A 25,971-nucleotide genomic window follows, 5' to 3' on the forward strand; every position below is an offset into this window, starting at 1 on the left:
AATAAATAAATTTCAGCAGGTGCAGCTTGTCATGGAACTAATAAACATGAAGAAGCCCTGCCTTCTTTTGCATCTGGTGACCCTATCATGACATTATGTGAATGTTCTACAGTCCTATATAACTGGTTAGTATTACTGACAGTTTATCAATGAACAGCAGCTAAATGTGTACATTTCACTGACAAGTACTTTCAGAAAGAATATGAAACTTGACCCTAGAGCTTTAATCAGTAATGGCTGTTTCAGATACATGCTATTGCTTGCATCACACTCAGCATACGCTAAAACATGCATGTGTATATTCACTTTCAGAACTGATTTAAACTTGAAGGTATATAGGCATGAGGCTGTACTGCCTCAGAATCCATGTGGAGGAGCATGTATTTGAAGTGCTGTCTCCATCTTCTTTACCTGCATATGCAGGGAGACTTTCATATAGAAGCACTCCCTAAAGAATAAATTACCCCCTGTGAATTTTGCAATGCTACAGGAGAACCATCTAAGAACTGCCTATCACTGGTATTCCTGCATACGCAATTAGCCCTTAGAGCCAATTTTCACTTGGCTTTTGGTACTTCAACATGCAAACCCAAGGACAAATTAAGCACATGCCTCATCAAGCTTGAAGGGCACCTGCATGCAGAACAAGGCGTGTGCCTCTTTTTTTTAAAAAAAAATTGCAAACTTGTAAAAAACCAAACGAACAACAGAGAGATTACATACACTTATATACATGAGTAACTGCATCAAGTGAAAATATCATCCTGTGTTAATTATATCAATGGAGTTGCACACTTTGTCCAAGAGTGTTCCAGATTGTTCCATGCATGACGGATGGTCTCATCATAGGGACATTTTTTAATCAACATACTGTTTTAAAGGGCTCAGAAGCAGCAGACATTTGAAATTTGTACTCTGGCATATACACTCAACTACAAAAAGCAAGTTGACAGCTGGCCCTCATATGTACTTGGAAGGAGAGTAAGGGGCAGGGGTGGGGACAGAGGTGACTTTAGAAAGACGAGGTAGAGGAGTGTAATAGTGGCTGATTTGTCTATACAGAAGTTGGAGGCACATAATTCATTTAAGGAGTGTGCAATCTCAAACAAGAGCCCAAGAAAACAAAAAGCAATCCCAATGCCAAAGATTTGGATCAAGTAGACAGGGAAGTGAGAAATCCAAATGAATGCATTTGGGGCCTCTTTTAAAATCACTGGATCTAGACAGAAAGAGGGACTCTAGGCTGCCTGGAAATGTGGGTAGAACTTTTGCTTCTTTAATAGTTGTGTAGAAGAGGGCATTTCAGCAGGTGCAGCTTATCATGCATAATACAGTTGCTGAAAGTCCCTCTTCTATACACAGTTAAAGGTACAGGAGCCCCATCCTCTTTTTACTTAGCCACTATATTAGGATCCCTATAGACCTGGAGAAAAATGTGTCTTTCAGAAGCATGAAAAGGGGTGCAGACACTTAAATAGAGATAGTCTCAAACTGAAGAACTTCCAGCACTGAGCTGCAAATTCTGTTTCAGCAAGTTAACTTGCATGTGCCCATTTCTAATCAAAGTAAACAGGTTAGTTCCAAGTATGCATTTCAGGCATATGTTTTTTAAAAACAAGTATTAAGAGTGATACAGCTAAGGTGTTGTGTGTCATCTCATCTTGTAGCTCTAAATAGGACTTTAAGAGGCAGCATACAGCTAAAGATAGCAGCAGCTGCAGTATAAATATCTTCAATGGAATTATTTTACCAGAGTCATCTTGCAGGATGGAGCCAACTGATTCATGTAAGAGTTGTTTTGGAAAAGAAAGTGCGGGTCTTCCTTACATTTATATTTAGGGGTTCAACATTAGCTCAGTTCATTGGTTAATCACTTAAGGCTGCATTCAGTAGACATTTACCTAAGAGTAAGTACCCTTGAATGTACTGGTACTTATTTTTGATTAAGCATGCATAAGATTGCAATGTTAAAACATCTGACTAAAAAGGTGTCCCAATTACATGAGCAGCTTATGTTATTTTTAATACTTTTGCTTATATAAATTACAGGTGGCAATTACCATCTTAAAAACGGCATTCTCCCTCCTCTTGCACACAGGCAGAATAGCCAGATGCAAAAGACACCGGGGCTCCTATACCTTTAATAGTTGCTACACAACTGGCTACTTTCCACATAGGAAGAATATTTCTTGCTGCTTAAATACTGTTTTTGCCCACATGTACAGTTATACAAATTCAATACAATACAAACTGATAGACTCGTAACTCATACAAGATAAAGTTTGACAAAGAAGTCAGAAATGTAGAATCAAAAAGATATTTAGATTATTGACTATGTTTGTTTTTGCTTTTGGCTTTCATGCAATGTTCCATGGAACTTGGGGTTCCTCAGTGAAATCAATAAAGGCGTGCAAGCATTGCTGAAAGGCAGCTTGGCAAAGCTGCTGATCTCACTTTGCAACATACAGCCCCAGGAGAGTAATGAGAAACAGGCTTGGGCACTGCTCTCCATGAACAAAGTGCACACTCTGAAATGCAGACCAGAATCTTCTGAAAGGCACAGGAAATCTAGGGAAGGCACACAAGAGTTTCTCATGAGACAAGACAATGTGGAAATGGTTCCCTGAAGGCAGACAGCTAAAAACAATGGAGTATTCCAATATTAAACACTACATAAACACTACACAAATGTTTATAGCTACGACACCAGCAGACAGGACAACATAAAAGGAAGAATTAGACTGCAATGATATACACCCTTACCTAGGAGCAAGTTTTACTGAATTTGACATAGCTTACTTTGAGCAGTAATTCATCATTTAAAAGTTTTTTTTTTAATGATTTACGGTTAATAACAAATTCATGCTTCAGATGTTGTGGATCAGGGTCGCCAATCTTTTTGGATCAGAGAACACATTTTGAATTTTGAGAGAGTGCTGGGGGTGTTAGTCACAAAATAGCTGCCATGGAGGTGTGGTATAACACAAATGGCTGCTGTGGGGGCATGGTATCACACAAAATTGGAGAGTACTCATGGTGAAGCTTTTCACAGAATTGCATTTCCATACTAGAAAAGGCTTGACCTCTTCAATTTCTGCCTGCCATACAGCTGTTAAAGTCACAAGAACCCTGTTTTTCTGCAATGCCAACCCTAAACCAAAGCCTAGGCTGTCATCCTGTACCCACGTACCTAGAAGTGAGCCTCATTAAACACAAAGAGACTTACTTCTGAGTAGACATGTATACCATTGTACTGCTAAGTTACCTATACGGTGAATTCCTAATGAGTCCCTACTCTTTAGCTTCTGCAAAGCAGGATACATTCATAAGCTTCTTTTCATATTTGCTTTTTGGGGACAGGGAGATTCTTTAACATTCACCTATACTTACTGTGTAGTACTATTTGCCGAAAATGACTTCTAGGCACTCTCTGATGTCAGGCAAAACCAGCACAGGAAAGATACATCCTGGCTCCTAGATAAAAAGGAAGGGTAAACTATGGAGATTCCAAGGACTAGAATAAATGGCTGAAGTAGGGAAAGTGCACTAAAAGGGAGGGCAAAACAGCAGCCTCTTTGCACCCCAGGGATTCCTGTTGCCTGGTGTCCAAACAACTCATTTATCAATCATAACTGAGACTTCACTCACTGACTGATAACACTGACAGGCAGCAGCAGAAAGCCGGGCTCATTTCACATAAAATGCTTAGAAGGGTACCTGCACATTTTGCTCCATAACTTTCTTTCTAGGGCTACAGACTTACCTTTTTTAAAATGAAAGCTCAGATTCTGGGTTACCAGCTGGCATGCCACTGAAGGCCTGTATGGGTGCTATGGTGTCCATGGGCAACGGGTTGGCGATCCCTGTTGTAGATCTTTCTATTCATTTAAGGAAAACTTGGAATAAAACTAGAAGACATCTTATTTAGGACAGAGCATTTATAGAAGGTGCAGTGTTTCCTACACTTGTTATCTCCTTTCTCCCAACAACTACAGGCTTTAAAGTTATGCATTTACATTTAAACTCTAATTCGAAACCTGCTAATATCCATTTTATTGGAGTCACCACCACTTCCAGGCTTGGACTAAAATCTTTTGGATTTTTTTTTTCTTTTTAGTGGCAGCTAGTGTTTGTGTCCAGGCACCTACAATATTTTGTTTTTGAAATAAACTTGCAAAAAGTTTGCAAAGCAATACATACATACTCTCTTAAATTTAAGGCATGTTTCTGAGTGCACAGTTTAGCACTTTTACAATGTTTACCTTCAGTGTCATAGTATTTTTCTTTCCGCTTGTGCTCATGAGTTCTGCTTCAACAAGGTACCCTGGCTCCCCTAAGGGTCCACTTTTGCTGCAAAGTGGTGAAGTGGCCCCTAGTCCACGAACACTTGTGTCATAATAAATCTGTCAGTTTGTAAGGTGCTACAAATCTCTTGGGTTGGTTTTGCTGTAACATAACACAGCTGTCCAACTAAAAGGCCACACTGTGTGCTACTGTAGCTAAGAAAGCAAAGGACTCATAGGGGCCACGTATGATAGCAACAATGAACTTCTGAAAATGCCTCCTACGGACAAAAGCAGGCAGCTCAAACACTGACATGCACACTGGGCCATCAGTAGGGAGGTGATGGGATATTGTAAAGGCATGCACCCCAATCCTAAGAATACTTAGTAAGAAATAAGGCCTGCTGTGTCTGGTTAAGTGTACACAGGAGTTCAGCTTAGATCAGCAGCTGATTTTTTTTATAAGGACCATATTTGTAATTGACTAAGAGCTAAAGGATCAGAGACATTGGCTCTGCCCTCCTATTCATTCCCACAGAGGCAAAGAGTGTGCGTGAACAAAAGAGGCTTTGGAGGGGCCTCCTCTTTAGTTTGCATCTGAACTCACAATTCCAAGGCACTGGGAAGAGGCTCTTTATATGCCTCTTACCCAACATAAACAACAGTTGAACCTTTGGTGGAATTCTCTTCCCAACTCAATGTCTTGTTCTCTTCTTACAGCTGTTTTTGGTTGACTCAAAGGAGTGAGCAACTGAGTAAGACAAGAGAGAGTTCTTCCACAGCTTCTGTTACTGTTCATGATGTGCAATGGGAGTACAGAGCTCTCTGCCTGTGTTTCATTTTGGACAAAAAGTAGGCAAACAGAACAGTACAGGAGCCCGCAGGATCTGGCTATGCTGATTTCTAGATTAGAGACCCATCAGGGCCCTAGGCTGGCCGTTGCCTGATGCGTCCCCATTGAAGTCATATCCTCATCATAAAGTGTTAGTTGAGCTGATTTGTTTTCAGACCTCAGAAATAGCAAGGTTACACTTTGCCATCTGGTATGCATTATTCATCTCTGCCAGTTCTGAGAGGAAAGAGTCTTTTACTGACCTTGCTGGAACTGACGTGATCCAACAACAAACAGAAAATGGTTTCTGTTTCAAGGCTACAAGTGCTCAAGTTTTTATTCATCCAAAAAAAAGTTTAGATAACACAAATATTGCTGTAATATGGAAGTGAAAAAAAAACCCCACTTATTTTTATTCTAGTTTTGGTGCCACCAAAAGTGGCATCATTGTCCCCTAGGCTAAAATGATCCTTTTGTGAAGCCCTTCTTGCTTGGTAATGCGAACTTTATTAAAGTGATTACTTATATGTATATGCATGTGTGGGTGGGGGAGTCCCACTTATGTTGGTTCCCAGATTGCTGCATAGAAAAGAGTGGTCCCTATAAATATAGAACTTTGCCATATCTGCCCTTCATAATGAGACTGGAGAAGAGTAGGAAGTCACACTGGTACTGGATTCTGATTGAGTTCTTAAGCTTTCTTGCAATATGAAGATTGCACTATGGAAGACCAATGCTACTGCAGAACAGGATGATGACCAAGCAGAGTCTATAGATCAAAAGCAATGTCCACTTGGCATCTGCTAGCTGCCTAATGAACACAAGGAATGCAGTTCTAGAAGGGTTATTCGGCTAAAAGCCTTATATGGCGCAGGACCACAATACCTGCTGGAACGCCTCTCCCGATAGGAACCTGCCCGTACACTACGTTCTACATCGAAGGCCCTCCTCCGAGTTCCGACTCATAGAGAAGCTCGGAGGGTGGTAACAAGAACTAGGGCCTTCTCAGTGGTGGCCCCCGAACTCTGGAACAGTCTCCCCGATGAGGTGCGCTTGGCGCCGATGTTACTATCTTTTCGGCGCCAAGTCAAAACCTTCCTCTTTTCCAAGGCATTTTAATCTAACTTAATCTAGTTTTAACATGTGCTGTAACTGTTTTTAGTTTTCTTACTCTCTTATATTGTTGTTGTATTTTATTATGGGATTTTATTGTATATATTTGTATTTCTTTGTTGTACACCGCCCAGAGAGCTATGCTAGTGGGGCGGTATAAAAATTTAACAAACAAACAAACAAATAAATAAAATAAAATCCTGTACTTCCACAAAGGCAGATTCTGGAAGTGTGAACTACATGCAGTTGTTGAAGTAGCTCATGCCACAATAAAGGTGTACATCTTTAAAAGTGTCACAAGACTTAAAAAATCTGTAGAGAAACACAAGAAACCCACCAATCTGCTGTATTTTTCGGATGTATCCAAATAACAGAAAATCCCATGAGGCTTCATTTCCATTTCAGCCTTTACACATATAAATAAAGGGGGGGGGACTAAAAGAGTCTGGGAATGTATTTTTTATTTTGTAAGACATGATATTGCAACAAACATTTTCCATCTAGGTTTCATTGCAAGGAAAGTAGCACTCAAACCACCAATTGATGCTACTAGTGATATTTATTTCTCCTTGTACCGAGGGCTATTACTACAGCTGAAATTGTAATTGTAAACATACTTATGGCATCATCATAAGTAACTAGTGGATAGTATGTGCAACCAGAGGAAGTCTATCAGGGAGGGCTGGTGAAGTGGTGCCCTGCCAGACAGATCACCACTGACTGTCTCCTGTACCACTCAGATCCAACCTGTATAAATCACACCGCTTGCTGCTTGTCTGGCTTCACTTGGAGGGGCATGAAAGCTTCATTACGAGAAGCATGTTGAGTGGAGAGGTGTTGATTGACAGGGGACTAACTGTGGTAAGCACCAGCAGGAGGGGCCAACCTGATGAAGCAGTACCTCAGAGAGGGGCAGGGCTTGGGGGCCATTGGGCTGGATAGAAAGTCTTTGAGGGCCAGTTCTACTTCATGAGCCATTGATTTCCTGCCCCCGCACTAAACTATGGTTTAGTGTTATATGCAAATGTAGCCATACATTGTTAAATTCAAACTGAACGCAACTAAAATCTTACCAAGTCAGACTGTGCCAAAACTTTCCCACCAGTTGCAGAAACACAAATGTAACTATGAAAAATACAGGATCCTTGTTGTGTTGGTTTAGGTTAATAGGGTCTTCCAATTAGTTTTCAGAAAGGCAAGTTATACTATGGATTTTAATACATTAGTGAGAGGTTTTCAGAACGATGAAGAACAAACTTCTCTTTGACAATAATACAGGGTTATGCATTCTATCCTTGGTTGCACCAAAAAGAATATTGTTAAGGATACAGATAAGATCCGAACACTGTTGTAAAAAGATTACTTTTTAACGACACCGAGGTAAATTTCAAAATGATTTAGGATGTTTTCAAGGGTACATTCCAAGCGCTCCAGACAAGATTTATTAGTAGTAGTAATATTTTATCTCAGACTTTGACATTAGGGGCATCACAAAGTGGTTTTCAATGACAGTTATGTTTGGGCATCCATGTCATGTTGCTTCTAGCATATACAGCTAAATCAATTAAACTTTCCAAAGATTTAAGTGCAATTTATTTGCACTACTACAGAATTAAAAACAACGAAACAAAACCTAAAGGAGGATGTCAAAGAGATCAAAAAGAGTTCCTTTAACAAGTCTAAAGCACACTGAGTTCACTATTAAAAGAATGCCCATATTTACCAACTGTAGAAAGCAATTTTGTTGGTACGGTGCCCTATGCCACTGCATATGCCCAATTTTAAAGTACAGTACGTTCTCAACTATGTCAACAGAGTGGAAGCCATCAATGTTGAGCTTTGGCTTTGTTACACCAACACCCACTTTTAATGAAGAAACAGACTTTTCTTATCTGGTTAGGATAATATTGACTTTACAACAATCAAGTTTAAAATAACACTCCAGAAAACGGTACACAGCATGTGAATGATTATGCCGTCTTAAAAGGCCCAATATGACTGTTTCTCTCATTATAATTCAACTTCATCATGTGAACTAGCTTTAAAAACGTTCAGCAAAAGTACTTTGATAATCAGTCAAGGGAAGATTCAAACCAATGTTTAAAATGCAACTCAGGGAAATGGTGCATCAAGACTATTCAAAAGCAGTGTGCCACTTTCACTCAGAACATCAAAGCTGTTATTTAGAGGAAAAGTGGTAACTGCTATTGGCCAACTTTCTACCTTGGTGTGGGCAGTTGTTGTATATATATTCTATTTATTTATAAAGAACGGTTTGTTAAGGGTGCTGAGAGTTATTAGGAGCCCCCTATTCCCCTCACAGACCTGCAAAACCCACACTTCCCTGGGAAGAGGGGTTGATCGTTAAACCACTTTGGGAACTGCATCTCGGTGAGGGGAATAGGGGTCTCTCTTAGAACTCTCAGCTCCTTTAACAAATTATAGTTCCCAGGATTCTTTGCGGAAAGCCATAACTATTAAAGTGGTATAAGAGTATTTTAAATGTACAGTGTGGATGTGGCCTCTTCACACAGAGCACTTACCAGTTCTAGCGGGTCCCACTGAACTCAGTGACCTACAACACACCCAACGCACTCTTGGCAGATGAACAATGGAGGGAAAAGGTTGGTAATGGTGGATAAGCCCTTTTTCAAGGCAGTCAATCTGTCCTCACTGATGTTCTCATTGAATAACTTTAGGTTCCCCTTGAACAGAGTTTGAAATCAGTGGTTGAGGACAATGGCCCTATCCCTGTGGTGCAGCTTCCCCCATGCAAGTGAAGCCATTCCCCAAGAGTGACTAACTTGCACCTTCTCTCTCCTACTCTGACCACCTCTCCAATTATGAGACACACCAAGGCCCTCTTAGGAGATGTGTCTATCAGAAGCCTGAATGTCCAGAAATGCTATTTATTCTAGGGACTCTACAAAACAGCCAGACATTGTGCTTATGCTGATTGCTTTTAGGAGTTTTCAAACTGTTTTTAGAAGAACGTTTTTAGAAAGCTCTTTTAAACTGTTTTTAGAAGTTTTAAGCATATTGTTTTCATACTGTTATGTTTGCCATCCTGGGCTCCTTTGGAATAGGTATGGGGTATAAATTTAATAAATAAAAGTGGTCATCCCAAGTACTTAGTAGAATTATTCCGTATAGAAAACAATGCAACACTTGCAACTTGATTGATTGCTAATGTGTCTGCTGTCACCTGCAATCAAATGCAAAATATATACCCAATCACAGTAAAAGATACAGACATGAAAGTCTATAGAAGCTGAAAGGACAGGGACCAGCACCATGTAAGGCGAGTCTGTCAAATCAAGCCAATCAGGTCACTAGAGATACTGTATTATAGCATTGTACGTAAATTTAAAATTAGATCAACACATAGCACACCAACTTTCAAAATGTGTTTTACTAAAACACCAACAGCATAGTCCAATCAGATATAGCAGAAGTGGGTCCTGCAACAAAATGTTACAGCTCCTGATCAGGATTCCAGCCAGCTTCTTCAGGAATCCCCATTTCATTCTCTCTCCTCATAATACTCAGTCAGCATTCCATGTCTAGTGAGTATGGTCAGTCATGTTTTGGGGGGGAGGGTCCTCCTTACCTTTTTTCCTCTGCAAACTTTGTTGTTTCCTAAGCTTGCTGTTAACTCTGTCTTGAGCATGGATGGTGCAGTTTTTGGCTACATAATGATCCACACTCAGGTTTCAGCTTTAGATTCTAAGACATAATACATGTCAGGAACTGTAAAAATACAGATTAGGTTCTGAAGCCCTCGAGGCCAAATCCAATTACCTGCTGGTTCCTCAGTTGCCATTTCAGGAGCTGAAAGGTACGTGGAAGACAGGGATAACAAAATCTGTTCATTTTGGTTCTCTCCGTTGCTCATTTTTCCAATCTTAAATTCAGTTCTCCGTATTTCTACAGCAATTTGAGAACTTTTGTTTGAAAAAACTCATGAAAATTCTCCAGCATTTTAATGCAAATTCTAACAAACATATTTTTGTAGGCAATTTTGACTAATGTACATGCTTTTGCAAGTAATTTCTTGTTATATAATGCATTTTTGTATGTTATTTTCATTTATATATTCATTTTTATGCAGACTTTCCATCCACAGATGCATTTTTGTAAACATTGTTTTTTGGCTGGCCAACTTTTGCAAAATGTGAGTATGTGTGAATTTCGAAGGATGGCTGCATTGCAGTTCTCTTATTGTTTTCGAAAGTGTGAATTTGATGGATTCAGCTTGAAATGTGAATTGAATTTCTTGCCCATCCAAGAAAGGTAGCTGTAATAATGGAATTTGCCAGCTGTCCACTTTGAGGGACGGCCAGTGCCCAAACCCATCCTCTCTCCCCCAGCTATAGATCAGGAACTAAAGAAAAACCTTTACAGAAGAAGCCTTTTAGATATAAGTTTTAGATTATAGTTTGCAGTTGCAACTTCTCCTGTACATGTTGTTATAGCACACTACATTGGCTTAATATTACCACTGTTGTCCTTTTGACAAGTTGTGATCACACTAATTTTTATTCCTGCCTCCTCCTACAATATTCCAGGCATTGTCTTGTGCTAAACACTTACCACATAAGTCTACTGAGAATTAGCTGCTCCCATTTCCCTTAAGTTGCACTGCTGATGCTGAGGAAAGTGGTTCAGCTACTCTATAGCTCACTGCAAAAATAAGTGTAGAGTATGCTGCATCTGAAAATGAAGCTCTACCCAAAGATTTTTGTTTGAGAATACAAGTTACCCTGAGCCCAGAGTAATCTGTATCGTCCCCCTTAAAGCTGGTTTTGCAGAAGGAACACGATTACTATTAGAATTGCCAAAGGAAAACAACATTAGTTTTAATGTTCATCCTAAAAGAAAAAAAAACGAGGTTTACAGGTTTACATGTCTCTTTACAGTGACCAGATTTTGTGTTTTTAAGGCACTGTCTTTACAGTCTTCTTTGTAGCCAGAAAGAAAGAAAATAAAAACCTTTAGTTTTGCGAGTGCTTTTAATACGTGGTTAAAAGCTGTCACTCTTTCCACTTACAAATCATAATCTCTATAAGGAAAACTATTCTAAAGACATAAATTAAGCCAAAAGTTGTCAAGCTAAAATTACATTCACTTTGAAGCAGTTCCCTTCTTGTTAATATTATATAAAGAAGACTTGCGGGCCCCATTTACTGATTCTTAGAGACTGTGGTGTTGATTTTTTTTTTTTAAGGGAACTTCCTTCCTCAGATGTATTCGAAAAGACTTAAGAGCTTGAGAAACCCCCAAACATGGTATTTTTACTTCTCTAAAAATGAATCACACAAATGTATCCCAAAATAGTTAAGGTATCTCCATACCACCTAGAAAGCTTACATTGACATTTATGGGAACCTGTCTCCCTGCAGATGTCCTTGGACTACAATGCTAATTATCCTTGCCTATTGTCCATGCTGGCTGGGGCTGATGGGAATTGGAGCCCAACAATGTCTGGAAAGCCACAGGTTCCCCATTCCTGGCCTACTTGGTGGATCCACAGATTTTAGATAGCCTTTGTAGTCAGCCAAATTTTGTGGTTAGCATCAGCCAACCCTCTTTCCCCTCACACGGGCCAGATCCTCTTCCCTGACATCATGCTGACCTTCCAAATCATTCAGAAGCAGCAGCACTTCTTGCTAGTGCTAGTGAGAGATTAGAGGTGCCCTCACCTGTCTCTCCCCAGAATGCACATTTTAGGAGCCCTTCAGTACTGAAACCCCAACCATCAAAATGTGGGGTGCGAAGTCTGCTTCACAATGAAGCAGCATCCAGCAAGACAACCAGACCATGGACTCGAATGTTGAGATATAGTAGTTCCGTAGCTTCTTCAGGCTTTGATTTGGAAGTAACACTTCCAAGAGCTTCCAGGAACTGTATTCAGAATGCAAAGTTCATCTACTTACACACACACACCAATATCCTGGGTCTGTATTGCTAGTTAATTCTGCACAACTACTGAAAGCCATTATTTCCCCCCTCCTATAACATGCCCCAACCAGAGGACAAAACCCACACCCAGTACATCCTAATACAGAAATATTCCCTCCCAGGCTCATGGCAGGGTTCCAGGAAACTGATGTGATGGGCAGCCTGGCAGATCTCAGTCCTACACAAAGCCTTGCTGCCATCAAAATGAGTTATACAAGGAGAACCTTGCTGAAGACTCTTAGCCTCTATTGCAAGTGCTCCGTGTGAGAAAACTGGACTTTTTACTCTTCATTTCATGAAGGAAACAAACAAAAAATACATGTTTTTGATGAAGGTTTGTTCTTCATCTATTCCTCAGAAATGATATTGCTTTTCTGCCATTTAGCTTGCACAAGGGAAAGTAAGGGGGGGGAATGAACTAGAACACAGTACTTAACCTAGCACATCTCTACAAACTTATTTGCCCCTGTAATATAAAAGACAGAATTTCTGTGCCTTTCACATATTTCTGAAGCTGTTCTCAGAAACCTCCTGCAATAGTATCATTAATTGGTTTAAAGTTCTGGAATTTTTATCTGACTTTTTTGCAAGTTGTTTTCATAATAGCAGTTTTCATGGACATTTTTACATGTATCATGTTGGAAGTCTCCCTTGATTTTAAAGCGGCCAGGGCATAAATATTTTAAATAAAACAACTAGTCAGTTAAAACAGGCAAAATGCATGAGTTAGTTAGTTAGTTTATTTATTGTACTTGTATACTGCCCCATAGCCAAAGCTCTCTGGGTGGTTTACAGTATAATCCACATATGTCTTTAACTATTCTACATAGGTAAGTATCCCAACCCTGTGAAGCCTAGAGAAGACTGCTTCTCAAAAATCTAGCTTGTGTGTATAGGCATGAAAGAAATATCAGGTTATCTACTCAGTTGTCCTAGTTCCTCACCTGAGCTTAAAAGGTTCTTCCCCCACTCTCCATGCCAACCCCTAAAAGAGCTTCAGCTATTGCCAAACAGCACAGATTTGTATTATTAATTATTATTAAGTCAAAGCTTAAAAGGATAAAGAAAGATTAAATTCAAGGGTCCATAAACAATCCATCCAATTAGCCAATGGGGTGTGTGTGTGTCAAACTATGGATTATAGCAGCTCGATACTGGCTGCTGAAGCTGGCCTCCTCATGTTGAGTTCTTCCCCCTTTCCCCATAATGTGCAGCATAACTTTTGGCATGTTATTTGTTCCCTATCCTGCCATTAGCAGTCAATGGTGTAAATACATGGCATGACATTGCTCTGGTTCACACTATGGTAAGCCATTATCTGAAATAAACTACAGCTTACCATGAACAAGCAGCATCCTGGTGCTGGCTGCACAACCACATCCAGTTTGCTTCTCCTTGACCAAAGGAGGAAAAAACCACAGAGCAGCAGGCTTAATGTTACATGCAAACCAGTATTCATGGTTGGTCTCTCTCCACACAAAGCATGAACTGATATCGCCAAGAACAAACCTTGGCTTTTGCTTGCTGTTTGTGTGGAGAGAAACCAACCACAAGCACTTTTTCGCATGTCATGCTAAGTCAGCTGCACCAAGCTCTGGGAAGGGCTCTGGAGAAGGACAGCGAAGTTGAGCAGTGGGCGCTAGTGTGCTGTTCAGTTGTGGTAAGCCATAGTTTTGTTTCTTACCAGGCCTTACTGTTACATATCAACAAGGTGAATATCACACTACAGGTACCTGGAACTACGCATTACGGCAGGAGAGAACTTGACATGGAGAGGCTCCCCTTGACAGCTATAAGTAATTTGGCTCCAAGAAAATAATAACACCTGAAAATACTGTAGAAGTTACAGTTGTAAAGTAACAGCCTCTGCAGCCAAATCTTTCTTATCACTTTTGGACAAGGAAATTGTCTCTAACTACACCAGAACAGTTAATAATTCTACTGTGAATTGTTGTGATGGTAGATTACAATCTATGTGGGTGGTTCTACAGCTCAAAGATCTCCTAGGTGAACTTATTATTTAAAAAGCAAACTTTTGACAGACCTGCCCCTAGCTACAATTAGTTATCTATTTATAGTCAAACACAGCATCTTAATGGGTCAGTCATATGGCATGAATGCTTGCTTGGCACAAAATATCCTCACAGGAGATATGTGAAGATATGCAGCTGTATACTGGGCAAAATTAATATGCTGTACAAGGAAATTTATCATACGGAAAGCGGGATTGGACCAAGATGAAGGAGGTGTGAAAATTGGAGGGAGAAACATCAATAATTTAAGATATGCAGACAATACCATACTCTTAGCAGAAGCCAGTAATGATTTGAAATGAATGCTGATGAAAGTTAAAGAGGAAAGCACAAAAGCAGGACTACAGCTGAACGTCAAGAAGACTAAAGTAATGACAACAGAAGATTTGTGCAACTTTACAGTTGGCAATGAGGACATTGAACTTGTCAAGGATTATCAATACCTCGGCACAGTCATTAACCAAAATGGAGACAATAGTCAAGAAAGCAGAAGAAGGCTAGGACTGGGTAGGGCAGCTGTGAGAGAACTAGAAAAGGTCCTCAAATGCAAAGATGTATCACTAAACACCAAAGTCAGGATCATTCAGACCATGGTATTCCTGATCTCTGTGTATGGATGTGAAAGTTGGACAGTGAAAAAGGCGGATAAGAGAAAAATCAACTCATTTGAAATGTGGTGTTGGAGGAGAGCTTTGCTCATACCATGGACTGAGAAAAAGAGAAATAATTTGGTGTCAGAAGAAATTAAACCAGACCTATCACTAGAAGCTAAAATGATGAAACTGAGGTTATCATACTTTGGACACATCATGAGAAGACATGATTCACAAGAAAAGACAATAATACTGAGAAAAACAGCAGGGAGTAGAAAAATAGGAAGACCAAACAAGAGATGGATTGATTCCATAAAAGAAGCCACAGACCTGAACTTACAAGATATGAGCAGGGTGGTTCATGACAGATGCTCTTGGAGGTTGCTGATTCATAGGGTCGCCATAAGTCGTAATCGACTTGAAGGCACATAACAACAACAACACAAGGAAATTTAATGTATAGTTCCTGGAAGACATAGTAAAGAAAGAAGAGCTCATGCTTAAGTAGTTATGAGATGGTATAAAATCAAACTAATGAATTAATTCAGAGCAAATATTTAGTCATAGTGATCACACTAAACCAGTGGTTCCCCAAATTTCCCCCCCATGGACCACCTGAATATTGCTGATGGTCTTGGCCCACCATATAATGGTTTTTCTGCTTGTTGTAGCAGTTGTAATGCATTGTGCTAGATGCTGCATGATTCTTAATTGTATATTTATTGCAGCTTTTATTTATTATATTGCATTTTTATTGTATTACAATTTGCATGCCATAGAATTCAATGGTAATAAAATGAATTAAAAAAGCAATAAAAATACAATTAAAAATCAATGTTAATATTTAACACGGACATGTCACAGACCACCTGAATAAAGCTCACGGACCACTGGTGGTCCACAGACCACTGTTTGGGAACCCCTGCTATATATCTTGATACAACAACGGATAGGTATTCTATCTTATACATTCTGATATGTCACAACGTTTCATGCTTTTATAGTTGTACCATGGTGGTTCCATAAATCATCCTGAATACGACTAAACAGGGTATTAGATATTGGATATCCATCTCTTCCTATTACAAGAAGTTCAGATGTTTTAAGAAGCGTGAACTTACAACTTTATTTTTTAAATGAAGTCCCAACCATGTTTTCTGTTTCACTCGGTGTTAAACAATGGTTATTTCCCCTCCCTTTTTAAAATAAGTGTAAGTCTCAATTATTTTAAAGCAATAGTATTCATTTATATATCAACATGTAACTGTTATATTTTTAATAATCTCTAGATTCTTCCTGAAGAAGAAACTTCAGTTCAAAAACGTGCTTAACTACAAGAAAAGCTGGCACTCTTTTGAGAACTAGTCTGTCCTTTTTGCATTCTCTCTGTGGCCATGGTAAACTGACTGAACATAGGAAGCTGCCTTACACAGAGTCAGACTGTTGCTCAGGATTGTCTAGATCAGTGATTCCCAAACTTTTCCCCCATGGATCACCTGAAAATTGCTGAGGGTCTTGGTGGACCACTTAATGGGTTTTCTGCCTATTGTAGCCACTGTAATGCGCTGTGCTAGATGTTGTGTGATTTTTATTGCTTCTTTTATTTCTTATATATTTTTATTTCATTACAATTTGCATTCCATAGAATTTATATTGTAATACGATAAAATACAATATAAGAAATAAAATGAGTAAAATACAATTAAAAATCAATGTATGTCAAGCAGACATGCCATAGACCATCTGAATGAAGCTTGTGGATGGACCACTGATGGTTCATGAACCAGTTTGGGAACTCCTGCTTTAAAGCATTTCTGGCAAAGCAATTCTGAACTTATAGAATGCACCTGCCACATTGCATCTTTGAGGCCCACTTCTCAAATCTCTGAAAGAGAAACCCCACCCATATTAAACAAAATATATTAAAAATGCAGATTGCAAATGTGTGTCTGTATGTCCTTTCCAATACTCACCTAGAATACAGCTAAAAGCCAGAAGTTTGGTTTCAATTGAGTCAATGGGCTCTTTCTTCAAAATACCTTGGAACACAAATCTAGCCAAAGTTTAACACCTTTAGGACACCTAAAAGTCTAGATAATGTCTATTCATTTTAATAGGAGATAATTAGTCATGTACTTAACTCAGTGCTTAGCTTTTAAGTTAAGATGTTCAAGGCACAATGTAGACAAAATGCAATGCTGACAACTAAGAATTTGGAACATTTTTCTGGTTGTGATTTAAAGTGATAGTATCCCCAACTTACTTAGCCAAATAGCTCAAATGTCAAAACAATCTACTCCAAACAGAGCTTAAAAGGAAGTAACACAGAGGAAACAGTCATTTTTAAAAATATTTTTCCTAAGAATGGACAGGTGCTTTATTTTAACTGGGATTAAAAGCCAGTTTGTTTGAAAAGTCTTACTGTATAGCTAGTTGACTACTGCTCTGGAACACTCAAATGAACACACATTACTTCACAGTAGTAAACCCTGGGCAGCCTGCAAGGATGGAAAACTGAGGACCAATCCCTTCAGTAATTTTAAAGAGGAACAAACTTATAAGAGAATGTGCGATTTCATTCCATGTTTGTTCTCAACCTGCCCCAAATAATACTGATTGCAGGATGCTGTGATGGCAAAACTACTGCAGGCCATATGAACTGATAGGCAAAAGATTTGCAAAACTTAAGGTTTACTAGGCAACAGATGTGAACTCTGAAGTGGCCCAGGTGGAAGTCACCGAACCCATATTTTTAGGGAATGGTGGCTACTGAGTGTCTAGATTTACAAACACTTGTTTGTTATTTATTGGCTTTGGTCTCCCCTCAAGAAGATTGGAGTACCTTACACATGGTGCCCAGATAATCTCCCATGCAGACAACTCATCAAGGCAGACCAGATGCTTAGCTTCAGCCACAGAGCTGCAGCATGAGCCTTCAGAGTATTCCAGATAGGTGAAATTGGTGTTTTAGGGCACAGAAGTAGCCCAGCCAGATTGCACACAACATTAGTGTAGTATGAACTGGAAAGAAGCAACACCATGAACCAGCATTACAAATTAAGTTAAGCCAAGAGCTCAGGACACTGCCTATCTGGTTGCATTTTGAAGCAACAGCCCCAGCAACTGATTCAGAAATCATGGATTTTTTCCCCCAGAAGGTGAGCACGTCCAACATACAGCATAAGAACATAAGAAGAGCCCTGTTGGATGAGACCAAAGGCCCATCTAGTCCACTATTCTGTTCACACAATGGCCAACCAGAGGCCCGCAAGCAAGACCTGAGTGCAACAACTGTCTCCCCGCTTGTGGTTCCCAAGAACTGATATACAGAAGCATAGGGCCTCCAACAGTGGAGACCTCATGGACTCCAAACTATGAGGCCATCTACTCCACCCACTACATCTCAGGGCAATCAGCTAAGAACTGATTCACACATTCAAAGCAGTAAATGTGGAAGAATAAGACGGTCAAGGGCCTCATACTTCCTGCTCACACCCTACTTCATATCATACAAAACTGAAATGTCACATGGGAATCATTCCTGTCTGGGTTTCCTTCCCCCTCCCCAGACATCTGAAGCAGTGGTTATGAGGGTTTCATTAGTTGGGTTCTGATTTTAAAATGGTACTTATCACAATCTATAAATAACCATATATCAGATTTAGGCTTTTCTCTTAGCTGCAGCTGTCTAAATGCTCTAAATCTGTGTTGTGAATTGAATGTGGTGAGATATAACATGGGGAGGTTTTAGAGAATGTAATTGTGGGGACGAAAAATATGTTTATACTTGAACCAAGATCTAAGGGCAAGAAGGCCACAATGTGTCACACGGAGGTAGACTGATTTTGAAGGGACAGTTTAGCGGCAAAGATGGATACTCCTGCTGTTAGAGAAAAATAATATGACCCCCCCTCTGCTGCAACAGAATTATTATTTTTTGGTGCAATGAAAGCAAAGATGTGCTTTGAATTAGACGACATATTTTTCGGGATGAATTAGAAAACACATCAGGGCTGGTATATATATCCTACTTCTCCCTCTTGGCCTACCCCTACTGCCCTATTTTGACTCTTGGCTCCCACTAAATGATTCCAAGAACAGCTCCATTAAGTTCCTTCATTAATGCAGAGTCACAGGACTTGCATGACTGATTTTGTACCGAAGTACAGGCTGCAGTTCCCACACTGCTTCTTCCAGAGTAGTTCCATTGTCATACGTGAAGTTTGTACCTAGCTGTTTTTCTTAAATTAACAGGATATACACCTTTGCAAATGCATAAGCCCTCCATGATTCACCAGAACATTAACTTCCCTTTTGCATATACTTCAATGGATCACACAGCTGCTTCTGGAGAAAACAATAGTCATATCTCTACCATCCTGGAATACTAGCTAGATGTCTAAAGACTCAAAAAGGTTTACGAGTCTAGTTGTCCATGACTGTCTTTGCATATTACATTTGCAGCCCAATTCTATGCACGTTTCCTCAGAAGTAAGTCCCAATGAATTCAAGGGTGCTTTCTCTTAAGTAATTGTGCACAGAGTTGCAGCCTTCAAATCATCTTCACTAGAATACTATTTTACTCTATGAGATACGACAGAAATACCCCATCCACACCTTCTCTTGCTATATAAGACTCCTGTCTGTGAATCCACACTACTTCAAGGTCATTTGGGCATTTCCCCCACCCAACACAAGTCAAATCTAAGGGCCAGAAGACTCATGTTAGTATTGGTACCAGGCTTCCTCTTCAGGAGTGGCTCACCTGTGGCCCTCCAGATGTTGCTGGACGACAACTCCCATCATCTCCGACTCACTGTCCATGCTGTCTGGGGCTGATCAGAGTTGGAATCCAGCATTTGGAGAGCCGCAGGTGAGCCACCCTTGCTGGAAACCCAAGCTGTAAGAGATCATCTTCTGCCTGGACAGCAGACAGATCACCCTAAGACATGTAAGCAGGAAGCAAACCAGAAGGAATGGTGGAGACCACTGTCCTTTGTCACCCACCCCATCCTCCTAAATATTTAAGGAGAGGGAGAAAAAGTAAAGCAATGAACAGACTACTAGGTTTGGTCCTCCTGAACCATTCCGTATGCTGCTCCCCTTTGCCTCAACTATTTCATTGGCTTGCTACAATAATGCAATACACTGAGCAACAACACAGAAATAATTATTACAATAGCCCAAGTTGCCATAAGGGGAAGTCAACGTAGTGCCCACCAAACATTGTTGGACTCCCACTCCCATCATCCCAGCTCACTGGCCATGTTATCTGGGGCTGATGGGAATTGAAGTCTAACCGCAGCTGGAAGGCACCACGTTGGTTTCCCCGATGGGGAGTAGCTTTCTTCGCAAAGTATTCTCGTTTATTGTTCAGGGCCGTAATGCTGTCGGGTTATAATTTTACGCACGCTAGTTTAGGAGTAAACTCCACCGAATATACCGAGGCTCACTTCCGAGTAAACATTCACAGAATTAGGCTGCGCGACTAAGTGTTTTTATTTTCATCAAGCTCTCGCCATTTTAACTAGCTGTCCCTTGCACCACTTTGACCTCGTAAGGCTTAACTTTGTTGCAGGTTACCCTGAGAAATAATGCTCGTCACTAAAAGAGCATCGTGGCGGAGCAAGAGAAGAAAGAGCGTGTGCAACATCGCCGAGGTAGAACGAGACCTGCTGCCCTACCCCGAGCGTGCCGTTTGTTTATCTCTAGCGTGCGCCGCTAGACGCTGTACAAGGCGCGGAAGGAAGCGTCACAGCCCTCGCTATCTCCCGCGCCCGAGCCTCGACTTGCCTGGTTAGGGTCGGTGGCCTTGAAGACGTGGCAGGCCATCTGGGACTCGGGGTTGTCGGGCTGCGCTTTGATCAGATATGCGAAATAAGTGAGGTCGTGGCTGTTGTGGATGAAACGGGAGATGTGCTGCGCCTTGTGCTCGAAGATGAACACCGCCGGGTTAGCCGCGCTGCTGGCGGATGGGATGCAGCGCAGGTTAGGCGAGCCCAACAGGAGCACCACTTCCCGGGCAGGCACAGAGCTGGGCTCTTGCTTTTGGCTGCGCCGTCGGATCTCCGCCATCAGCCAAGGCAGCATGGGCAGCGTGGTGCGCCTATCCAGGCACGAACAGCCCACGTACCACAGCTTGAAGCGCTTCTCCCCCAGCGCCTTGCCAGCTTGTGGGTCAGCGTCGGGCTCCAAGGGGTGAGAGAACGGCTCGTCGACCTTTGGCTTCTCCATGAGGCCCGAAGGACCAGCAGCAAGGACCAACCCGGGGCAGAAAGACCCACGTTTGCAGCCCACAAGGCGGCCTGGCGGCGTTTAAAGCACAAGCAACCTTTCAAAGGACTACAGTCTTGCGCAGTCCCTATACACGCTTATAAACCTGCAGTCCCTATACACGCTTAATAGGTCACATTAAACTCAGCGCGGCTTACTTCTGAGTAAACCTGCATAGGCTTAGGGCTACAAGGGTACATTTCATTCCCGGCTGTAACGCACAGCCCGGAACCAGACAGACACCACGTCGGAGGCGGCGTCTGTTGTCGGAGCCACCGCTGGTACCCGTTCGTTCATTGAGCCCTGCTCCAGAGTCCTTACGAAGTGCTGCAGGGAACCCCCCGATGCGACCCTCTCTCAGCACTAACTCCGCTCCTACGCGTCTTGCTTCGAGCTGTGCGACTGTTGTCCCAGTCCACACCCGCCTCCTGCGCCCGCCCATCCAGGCGGGCAGCGCCAGTGAGATAGAAGCAAGGGCTTGCTTCTCCCGCCTTCGTGGAGCGAGGGGTGGGGAGGCAAAAAACTACGGGACTGGGAGGCAGGCTGCTTAGCTGGCCCGCCCTCGCCCGCAGACAGCCGGCAAAGGAAAGCCCCCTCCTTTCCCGACAGTCAAAACAAAGCGAGGCGTACCTCCCTTCTTGAGTCTCTCCCTCCCCACCCCGAAACCGCTGCTGTTGCTGCTGCTGCTGCCAAAGTCAAGCCTGGCTCCAGTCCAGGCGAAGCTACTTTCCATTTCCCCGTCTGCGCATCCTCTGCGGGCAGCGCCAGTGAGCATGTGTGCCTCGGCCCGCACATGCTCAACGGCCAATGGGAGGAAGGAACGGGAAGGCCCACTTTATTCACACCCCCTTCCTTGTTCCGTGTGCTCTCGCTTCGTCGCTGTCGGCAGCAGGATCTACCAGTGGAAAGTTTGAGTGTTAAACAAGAGCAATTCTAGACTTATTTATTTGGAAGATTTAAGTTGTATTGGATTCCGTAGGATTAACTTCCAAAGAGACATGTATAGGGTCGAAGCCTTACACAGCAGTGACTTAGGCAGGTTTCCTCCCAAGTCCCGCGGAGTTAAGTGCAGTTTTTTGCGTGGGATTGCAAACCTGCTTGCTTCGAAATAAGCTCCGTCGAAGGAGGACTACTGTTATTTGGGGGGGGGGGGACAACAAACAGTTTGGAAGGGCGTTAGAGTAGCAGATTTATTGTGACTTCCGTGGCACAGAGTGGTAAGCGACGGTAACGCAGCCGAAGCTCTGCTCACAGCCAGGGTTCTTTTCCAACGGAAGGAGAAAGGCGAATCTCCGGTAAAAGGGGTCGAGGTCCACTCAGCCTTCCATCTATCCATGGTCGGTAAAATGAGTACCCGGTATATGCTGGGGGGTAAAGAAAGGCCGGGAAGGAACTGGCAATCACACCCCATATATACGGTCTGCCTACTAAAACGTCGCAAGACGTCACCCTAAGAGTCTGAAACGACTCGCACTACGACTGCGGGGACACCTTTACCTTTAAGCCACAATATGAAAAGTCCCATTGGGCTGAAGTCATTGGGGTTTACATACAAAATAAACATACTTAAGATCTTGCAGAGAATGTCAAGGTTATTGGGGATAAGAGAAGCCAGATTTAACTCTGCCAGACTTAACTTAGTTGCATGCTAGATAGTGAATTATCTGGTGTGCTGGTCTAATCATACCTAGAAAGAGTTGTCTCTCCCTCCACCCCAAACCATCACATTTTAAGGTTTTATAGCTGCCTATCCCCCGCTCCAAAAAATCTATAAAACTGTTGTGCGCCTCCCCAATCCTCAAGCAGTGAGATTTCAGGGGTCCCTGCGCTCATCCAGGGTTTGGTTTCCTTTAGGAAGAAGGTCAGTGGAGACTGCAGTGTCTTTATGAAATATGGTTTATTTATTTACACACATTCCAACCTGAGCTTGAGATGGAGGGGAGTTCAAGGCATCAGCAGTCCAATATCCAGCTTTTCCATCTGGGTTGCGGAGGCATCCTAAAGCCATGGTGCAGAGGGATAGCCTCTCTGCCTGCCTCTAGCTCCCAGCCTTTCTCCAGACTCAAAGCATAAACCTCTGCTAGCTGCCAGGAAGGGGTGGGGGAGGCTCTCCTGCAGAGTTTAAATGACAAAAGGATCTTCCTGGCCCATTCACCAGTTGCTGGGCACTTGAAAGACCCATTAGCAACCTGGCCACTCTATTAGCTTAACAAAAGAAACTCATCTAGCCAGCAGAGCCATCCCCTCCCCCAAGGCACAGGATTCCAAATCAGAGGCTGGAAGGGAACTCACAGGGATCATCCATTCCAAACCCCAAATTCACAACAGAACATTTCCAGAGGGGGAACTGTGTTATTCAGCTGTAGGTGAGTGGCACATTAAAGACTGAGATACATCCTATGCACCAAGAATGGGTTACCTTGTACAGCTCAAAGGCCATATTCCTTCTAGGCAACAGTCTAGAGCAGGGGTGGCTACTCCGTGGCTCTCCAGATGCTGCTGGACTACAGCTCCCATCATCCCTGACCATGAGCTGTGTTGGCTGAGACTGATGGGAGCTGTAGTTCAGCAGCATCTGGAGAGCCATGGAGTGGCCACCCCTGGTCTAGAGGTTACATCAAAGTGCTAGGCAGAGCAGGGACAAAAGTGTTGGGAGTAATTAATGTAAAATCTACCTTTGTACAGTAGGATAGTTTCCACCCACACTCACACACCCCTCTTTGTCATCCATCCAGGGAAGCAAGACACATTATCGGAGTTCAAGATTACATTGAGAGTCTAACGGGAAGGAACTGGTCTGGGGAGAGAATCAAGGGCCAGATAAAGAGACTTCAAGGGCCACATTCAGCCCCCAGGCCTGAGGTTCCAAACCTTCCCCCTTGGCATAAGTCCCACTGAACTCAGTGTGGCTTACTTCTGAATAAACATGTATAGGATTGCACTGAAAAATATTTATTGTTGCTTTTGTGGACCGGAACTCCAGGAAAAAGTAATCTGTTTACCATTCAGTTGTGAGTATGTTGCAGCAATAGAATTCCTGTAAGGGTGCAGAATAACTGTTTTGTATGGGCTCTAGCCATATATTTTAATGAGTAATATAGAAGTTTAATGAACATAGCCCCCAACAAAGGAAAATTAGACTAAGGTCTAAGAAATCTCAAACCAAGTATTCCTAGCATTATCACAAAACTAAGTTCATCAAGTCTTTGGATCATGCTACAACAATTAAACCACTTTAAATGGGTAGTGTAGCTAACAGGTCTGACAGCTGTTTGCCTCATTTCGATTGCTATTGACCTTGGGCTTGACTCTTCCCCTCCCCTCCTCTGGTGCAGCCACAAAGACATCAGAAGCTTTCTGTTCCATTGTTTAATTATGTGTAGTGTAGCATTGCATCCATATCTTAACTACTCTTCATTGCAGGGGTGGGCAGCCTCCAACCTATGGGTCATATTTGGCTTGTGAGGCATGTTTTCCCCAAATCACGGCCACCATCATTACATCATATATGATGTCAGGTGTGGAGCAGGTGGACCCCTCACTGGATCATCACCTTGTAGTGGTGAGTGGGTTTGTGTGTTCCAATGAACCCTATGAGCGATGCCATTGGGAGTCATGTACTCCCAGCAGGGTCACCCACAGCGGTAAAATTAAGGGAGAGGAACCAGACAAAACGGTCCAAGAATGTCCTCAAAGGCAGAACAGGTGGAGGAGAACAATGTGTATGTTACAAGGGCTGTGAAGGCGGATGAAGTCTGCAGCAGATAAAAGACTTCCAATCCTTGTGGTATTCATGCCATTGGATCAAAGCCTTTTTCTGTCAAGATTGTGTGTTGATCGTTGTGCGCCGATCTCCCCACATAAAACAAATTCACGCACAAGTGTCTTCCAACCAAACCAAACCAAAAGTCGAATGGCGACGGGGGCAGGACTGAAATGTGGAAGCCCCTAGTCATGGCACGTGGGCAGTGGATACAGACTCAATCGTCCTGGCTCAAGGACCGAGGCAGTTGAGTAGTTCGGCAGATAAATCCACGACTGAGCAGTCCTACTCAGGATCCACTCTGCTCACCCCATATGGGGAGGGGATTAGAAAAGGTGCCCTTAACATAGTCTGCCTCATCTCTCTCCCTGACTGGATTATCACATCTAGTGGGGTCACCACTTAGCAGTTGCAAAAGACAATTGAACTTTGGAACATGGAATATATGGACATTGCTGGACAATACAGATAGTGAACGTCCTGAACACAGGACTGCCATCATCACAAGGGAGTTGAGACATTTTAATATTGACATAGCAGTGCTCCAAGAAACTCAAAAAGTAGAAGGACAACTGAAGGAAGAAAAAGGTTATATCTTCTTCTGGAAAGGACTGCCTGAAGAAGAATGACGAACACATGGAGTAGGCTTTGCTATTAAAAATAATCTTGTGAAGCTCTTGTCAGAAGTCCCTATTGGCCTTAATGAACGACTCTCAACTCTCCGGTCAAAACTTGCCAAAAACCAGCAGGCAACTATTCTAACTGCTTATGCACCAACGTTAGATGGTGATGAAGACATTGAGGAAAAATTTTATAACCCGCTGGACACCATCTTATCAGAGATACCTAAGGAGGATAAAATTATCCTCTTGGGTGATTTCAATGCAAGAGTTGGGCATGATTTTGATTTATGGCCAGAAACCATTGGGAAAGGAGTTGGCAATAGCAACCTGAATGGAATTCTACTTCTGACTAAATGTGCAGAGCATAATCTTGTTATTACAAACACACTTTCACCAGAAAAATAAATTTAAAACATCATGGAAGCACCCTCGGTCAAAACACTGGGATCTCCTGGATTACTTAATTGTCTGTGCCAGAGATCGTCGTGATGTTCTCC

At 42.1% G+C, this 25,971-nt stretch overlaps 1 protein-coding gene across 8 annotated transcripts in view; it reads right to left on the reverse strand.

Moving 5' to 3' along the window:
• Nucleotides 1–21,698, reverse strand: part of TBC1D4 (TBC1 domain family member 4) — a 130,396-nt gene extending 108,698 nt beyond the window's left edge. For 2 of the 8 annotated variants that reach the window (XM_061629996.1, XM_061629995.1), the window contains exon 1: nucleotides 20,609–21,696. In XM_061629996.1, coding sequence (XP_061485980.1) covers nucleotides 20,609–21,049 — 441 coding nt within the window. In that variant the 5' untranslated portion in view covers nucleotides 21,050–21,696. Of the gene's footprint in view, nucleotides 1–1,750; nucleotides 2,569–3,390; nucleotides 3,475–3,763; nucleotides 3,847–4,262; nucleotides 4,535–20,608 lie in introns of those variants that run through there. The other 6 variants (XM_061629998.1, XM_061629997.1, XM_061630003.1 and 3 more) reach the window with 5 other exon arrangements.
• Nucleotides 21,699–25,971: the final 4,273 nt, after the last annotated feature.

The sequence above is a fragment of the Rhineura floridana genome, chromosome 5 (assembly GCF_030035675.1).
Source record: "Rhineura floridana isolate rRhiFlo1 chromosome 5, rRhiFlo1.hap2, whole genome shotgun sequence".
Lineage (NCBI taxonomy): Eukaryota > Metazoa > Chordata > Lepidosauria > Squamata > Rhineuridae > Rhineura > Rhineura floridana.